This window comes from Panicum virgatum, chromosome 8K, assembly GCF_016808335.1.
Source record: "Panicum virgatum strain AP13 chromosome 8K, P.virgatum_v5, whole genome shotgun sequence".
NCBI lineage: Eukaryota > Viridiplantae > Streptophyta > Magnoliopsida > Poales > Poaceae > Panicum > Panicum virgatum.
The window spans coordinates 52,188,979-52,195,971 of NC_053143.1; the positions used below are offsets into that span (position 1 = coordinate 52,188,979).

At 43.7% G+C, this 6,993-nt stretch overlaps 1 protein-coding gene across 1 annotated transcript; it reads right to left on the reverse strand.

The window, feature by feature from the left end:
• Positions 1-587: 587 nt before the first annotated feature.
• On the reverse strand, positions 588-1,529 carry LOC120646399 (CASP-like protein 1U3). Its single transcript, XM_039922978.1, has one exon. It carries the CDS (start codon positions 1,349-1,351, stop codon positions 752-754), a length of 600 nt encoding a protein of 199 aa, XP_039778912.1. The 5' UTR covers positions 1,352-1,529; the 3' UTR covers positions 588-751.
• Between the last annotated feature and the right edge of the window lie 5,464 nt (positions 1,530-6,993).

Genomic DNA, 6,993 nt, shown 5'->3' on the forward strand with positions numbered 1-6,993 from the left:
TACAATGATATTTTATGATTTGAATTTGGATATTTAAAAATGAGTGGATTTTTCTCAAGATGTAGTTTAATAAAAGTACAAATTTTCTGTTTATAAATATACAACCAAAAAAATTATTACTAATTAGTTTGTACTAAACGCCATACGTTTGAAAAAAGATAGGTATTAGTCAAACTTGCGTGAAGCGAGCAACTGAGCATTATATATAGTGGCAAAAACACCAAACACAGTTACAGAATAGTTTTGACAAAAGTTAAACATCGAAATGTTATGTGGGAAAATTAAGAACGTCATTCCACTTAGCAGGAAGAACAGTTTCACGTACAAAATTTGTTAACAAATAAACTTTGTAAAAAGAGGCCAAGATAACGACATGTCAACGACATCACGTACGTTATTCAAACTGAACTTTCATGGAGCGTAGGTACCAAAGTTTTAAATCTCCCGCTATAGCTTCCGCTATAATCCGCTATAGCTATTTAGGCATGGTACCGCTATTTGAACTTATGTGTAATTTAGCCGCTATAGCCCGCTATGGCCTCATTTAGCCCGCTATTAGCTGTTGTCAGAGTCTAGCCGCTAAATTCCTTAGCCCGCTATTTAGAACCTTGGTAGATACATACAAACAGGCCACAAATTAAAGTGGCCGTTAATTCAGAAGACGAATTTAAATCACACCAACTAATTACAGCGGCTAATGATGATCTCTTAAATACACCATGTAAAAAAGAAAATGAAGACGCAAGACCTATTAATGCTTGTGGTGGCAGCCATGGTCGGAGTCGGAGCTGGAGCAGTCCGAGTCCGACCCGCCGAGCGCCGCCGATCCTCCCAATGCCCTCACCACCTCGGCGACGGACACGACGACCGCCGCGGCCAGCGCGAGGTAGACGGCGATGTGCACTTGGCTGCAGAAGTTGCTGCCGCCGCCGCCCGCGGCGCTGCCCGCGCAGACGCTGACGCGCTGGCCGTACGCCGAGCAGTAGGACAGGTCGGCGCTCTTGGCGAAAGCGGCCCCGGTGGCGGAGTAGAGCAGCGCCGGCACGGCGGCGCCCAGCAGCGGCATGAGCGCCGCCGCCTTCTTGCTCTTGCCCTTCTTCCACACCACGAGGAAGATGGCGATGGCCTCCAGGAACGCCGCCATGGCGGTGGCGATCACCAGGTAGACGAAGGGCGGGAAGTCGCCGTAGCTCACGGTGCGCGGGCGCGCGCCGTAGGCCGCGTAGACCGTGCACTGGCTCGCCGCCGCCATGAGCGCCGCCGCTGCCACCGCCAGCCCCATGCCCGCGATGCGGCCGGCGATGCTCACCGCCGTCGCGCACTTGGAGTCCTTCTTCTCCTCGTCGTGCATGGCTGGTGCCAACCGACGAACACGCTACCTAGCTTGCTAGCTAGGGATCGATCAATGATGGTTGCGAGGTTGGTTGTTGACCTGCGAGCTTGAGAAGCTATTGCATTGAGAGATGATGGCGGTAGATGTATATATACAAGTATGCGACTTGGATGACAAAGAACAAGTGGATGAAGAAGATGGGGTCAAATGAGAGTGATTGGGGGAGGCAATGTGTGCATGCTCAACTAACGTTCGCTAGCGCGCATAGCTCGCCTCCGATTTGTTTTTGAATTGGCATCTAATCTCAATTGTTTCTAGTAGTTACGGATAGTATCGACGATTCCAGACTATAAACGAATAACTATAAACGATATTACTAAGCAACGGATCTTTAAGATCCTCCACAGGCAGCTGACTGAAGGAGCACGTACGCCTAGAAGTCTTTAAAATCTCCAATGAATTCTTCTAAGTCTGAGCAGCAATCCGAGTAGCGTAGATGCAAGATTAAATAAATAAGCGTGAGCACATACCGTACTCAGCAAGGGGAAATAAATGACATATAAGGCTTTATAAGTGGAAGGCTGAAGGGTTGAGCGGTAAGTAATTTTAGTTAGTCAAATTTTATTAAGCAGCTAATTACTAACAAGTATAAGTATATACCAACCCAAAATTAATATAAACATGATTCCTATAAGAAAAATATAATTAAACAATTTAATCCATCTTCAAGTTCGATTATCATGTGAGGGTCCAGGCCGCTCTTGACCGTGAGCACGGCTAATCGATTAGTTTTACACTCTGCAGAGGTGGCACATCTTTACCCACGGGTCGTGTCTCCCTTTGTGCCCGGGTTTGCAAAGCTCTTAAACACTTTCTTTGGTAAGTGACCAGGGATCCACTACGAGACCTTTACAAAGATTCTTTAGAGAGTGGTAATCCGCTAAGGTTTCGGTGTCTGGCGCGCATAAACCTCCCTAATGGAAATAGTGTCTTCGCTAAGCCCACTCTCCAAGAAGACCGGGTAATACAACGACTCAGACTCCCCTCTTTCCCTTTCGGTAAGATTACCCCAAACTAAAGTTTCTAATTAATCAGTCAAGCCAGAGCCATAATAGCCTTGTGGTTGCACTGTTGTCCTGGGTGGTCGCTCCATGTTCCAATTAAACAAAAGTATTCTTGTATATAAAACATATCAACGGAACATGAATAAAGTAAATAAAATAATGTTGTTTATTACCACCCAGTTGAGCAAACTAAGCATCATCTACCATCAAATTAATTATGAAACCCGGTATGGATAGAACAAACTAGGCATGGTCCTTAATATTAAACTCATCAAATTAATGCAAAGCAATAAATAAATAAATATGATAATTAAATTGCATGTCATAGGTTTAAACGGGCATGATCAAGGACACTTGCCGTGCTTGGATTCCCACTGCTGCTCAGAGTCTTCGAAGGCTTGATCTTCAACTCCTGCTAACTCCGAACAGTCTACGCGTATCAATCAAGTACATACAAGCAAACAATGGAATAAAATAAGAAAACAGTACACCAACCTTTGTGAACAGTACAAAATAACAATACAAAACAAATCTACACGTTAAGACGATCGTTTAGACATAAAGATCACTTAAGACGTATTTGAAACATAAAAGATATGGTTAAAACAAGTGGCAGGAGCTTTTCTGCGAGAAAACTAACTTCCAGGGACTTAACTGCGTAACAACCGAGGGCATAAACATAATTTCATATAAAAACCGAAGGTTTAAAGTGTAAAAGAATGAAACTGGACTGCGGGCATAAATTTAGAAAAGTTCAGAGGCTAAAATGAAAATAAAAGGTCTGGAAAGTAAATACTTTTGAACTGAGATGGACTGTGGGTTGATTTTGGAAAAACAGAGGGACTCTTTAACAAAAATGCCACGGCTAACCGGTATCGGTGGTTTGACTCGAATCTGGGCCGTTGGATTGAAATCGGACGGCCCTGGGCAAACCGGGATTGGATCTAATCTGATCCATCGAATTTTGATCGGACAGCTGCAAGCGGCTCAGGGGTTTGGGCGATGGTGGCGAGCGGCGGCAACGCGAGCAGGTGGCTGGCGGGCGGTGGCGATTCGCCGGAGTTATGCAATCTCGCCACTCCGGCCACCATTCAACGCGGGAATTGCCCGGGAAGCATCAGCACGCGATGGCGAATGCGTTTTAGGGATCTGTGCGGGCTAGGGCAAGGCAAAATGGGGCGTGCAGCGGTGAGGGGCGGCGCGGCGGAGCAGAGCAGCTACCACCATGTTTAAGCGCACAAGCTCTCAATATATCTTCTAGAATCTGATTAGTTCTCTCCGTCTGACCATCAGTCTGAGGATGGTAAGCTGAGCTGAAATTTAACTTCGTACCCATATAATCATGGATCTTTTTCCAGAATCGAGACGTAAACTGTGTACCTCTATCTGACACTATCTTCTTAGGCACACCATGCAAACACACAATCCGAGATATGTATAACTCTGCCAATCTAGTACCAGAATAAGTAGTCTTCACTGGAATGAAGCGAGCTACCTTAATCAAACGGTCTACGATTACCCAAATAGAATCATAGCCAGCTTGAGTACAGGGCAATCCCACGATAAAATCCATACCAATTTCTCCCCACTTCCATTCTGGCACCTTCAATATTTGAAGTAATCCCGCAGGTCTCTGATGTTCAGCTTTTACTCTCTGACATATATCACACAAAGCCACATGTGCAGCTACATCTCTTTTCATACCATACCACCATTACCTCTCCTTCAGGGTCTTGGTACATCTTGGTGCTTCCGGGGTAGATGGAATAAACTGAATCATGAGCTTCCCTCAAGATAGTGTTCCTGAGATCCTCTATGTCTGACACACAAATTCTCGTTCTGAACTATACAGTTCCCTGATCATCCTCTGTGAAATCTCCTGGTCATCCTCTGTGAAGTCTGGTGCCTTTCCTTCTTTAATTTGCACCTTGATCTCCTTAATCTTTTCATCCTCAAGATGTCCTTTTCCGTATCTCCTGTTCCAAAGTAGGTTCCACTTCCATAACCATTCCTTCAACTTGAGCAACAATTCCCAAATTAAGCCTCTCAAAATCTTTCATCAACTCATCGGACAATTGAAACGCTATAACCAAATTGGCTTGACCTTTCCGGCTCAAGGCATCTGCAACCAGATTAGCTTTATCAGGATGGTAATGAACTTCCAGATCATAATCCTTGATCAATTCTAACCAACGATGCTGTCGCAAATTGAGATTCTTCTGAGTAAAGATGTATTTCAGACTCTTGTGATCTGTATAAATCTGGCATTTGGTTCCCATGATGTAGTGTCTCCAAATCGTCAAAGCATGAACCACTACTGCTAACTCTAGGTCATGGGTAGGATAATTCTGCTCGTGTTTCCTCAATTGCCGAGATGCATAGGCAATAACATGACCTTCTTGCATAAGAACGCAACCTAAACCTTGACGAGATGCATCACAATAGATGTCAAAACTTTTCTGAATATCAGGCATCACTAACACTGGAGCTGTAGTCAACCTCTTCTTCAACTCCTCAAAACTGGCTTGACATGCCGGAGTCCACTTGAATTCTCTGCCCTTCTCCAATAGTGACGTAAGAGGCTTCACTATCCTAGAGAATCCTTCAATGACTCGACGATAATATCCAGCAAGTCCAAAAAAACTCCTGATATCCTTTACTGACTCAGGTTATTCCTAATCTAGAACATCTTTGACCTTGCCTGGATCGACTGCAATTCCTCCATTGGTGATGACATGACCTAGGAAAGAAACCTCATTCAACCAGAATTCACACTTACTCAACTTAGCATACAGCTGATTCTCTCTGAGTTTCTGAAGTGCTACCCTCAGATGTTCCTCATGTTCTTCCTCATTCTTGGAGTATATCAGAATATCATCAATAAACACCACCACAAACTTGTCAAGATACTCTATAAAAACCTTATTCATCAAATACATGAAATAGGCAGGTGCATTAGTCAATCCAAAGGACATGACTGTGTACTCATATAGGCCATAACGGGTTGTAAATGCAGTCTTAGGAATATCAGAAGGACGAATCTTCATTTGATGATAAACCAAATGTAAATCAATCTTGGAGAATACCTTAGCTCCTTTCATCTGATCAAACAAATCTTCAATGCGAGGTAAGGGGTACTTGTTCTTAATGGTCACATCATTAAGCGATCTGTAGTCCACACATCCTCTAAGTACCATCCTTCTTCTTCACAAAGATAACAGGGGCTCCCCATGGTGAAGAAGTAGGACGAATGAATCCCTTATCCAACAACTCCTTGATTTGTGTCTTAAGTTCATGCAACTGTTTACTAGACATTCTATATGGATGTTGAGAAATAGGTGCAGTACCAGGTAAAAGATCAATAACGAACTCAACATCGCGATCAGGTGGCATACCTGGCAACTCATCTGGAAAGACATCTGGAAAGTCACACACCACTTTGATATCTTCCAAAAATGTTTTCTGAGCTTGATTCACTGCACAATTTGCTGTTGATGGAAGAGTAGCCACAAATTCAAGCTGCTCCCCTTCGGTACTTGTAAGAAGAACTGACCTCGTTTTGCACTGAATCTTAGCATCGAATGCAGCTAACCATCTCATTCCAAGGATAACATCAATTATCCCAGATTCCAAGACTATATCAGCTGAAAAATCCACTCCTACTATACTGAGGGTAACTTGTGGGCAGCTGTATCTAACTTTCATTACTCTATAAATATTGAAAAATTCCCAGATTCTTGTGGACCAAATTATGAAGCTAACTAACTGGAATCAACTTAATTGGATGTCTAGAACTCGAGATATAAAATGATCAAGACGACTGTGTCAGGCTGAAATTACAGATCCTGAGTGCTATGTTCTTTCACATGTATCTCTCTTCCTGGTACTCCAATTGCCGCGAATTTTCGACAGAAACTCACCCATGAAGTTAGAAAACTAACCCAACTGAATTTACGTTAATTGGAGGTCTGGAACTCCAGATGTGATCAGAATAGTACCGATGGGTCAGGGGTGACGAGAACAGAATTCAGGATAGCGTCAACTCGCGGGAGATATTAATATAGATAGATAAAGATATTATATTATGAGAGATTAAAGATTGATTTAGATAGATCCCCAACTAAGCAACTTTATTACTAACAAAACCGATGTCGTTGTGGTAACCACAACACACCGCAATCATTATAAAGATCCAAACCAAACATTTATTACAAGCACAAGCATCCAAGCACACTTTAACCTAGCTAAGCACACACCTAAACGACGTTCGCATTTAACGTGAGCATCCGGAGAGTCGTAGCGGGGCCCCTTATGTGACGGGGAGTAGTTGTCTAATTCTGCATCTTCCTCAATGACTGGAATTTCTCGTCCCTGTAGTGTAGCTTCCAATGCACGCTTCTGGGCTTCCAGAATGATCACCTTCTCTTGCGTCTTGGCTAGGGTATTGTTGGTGTCATCCAGAGCGGTATTGGTGGCCGCTAGCAATTCCCTGAGATTATCCAGAGCGGGATCATAGGTAGTAAGCGGAGCAATGTATGTCTTCGCTTCTCTACTGGCTCTGTAGGGGGTGTATCGGCTACCGGTATGCTCCAAACG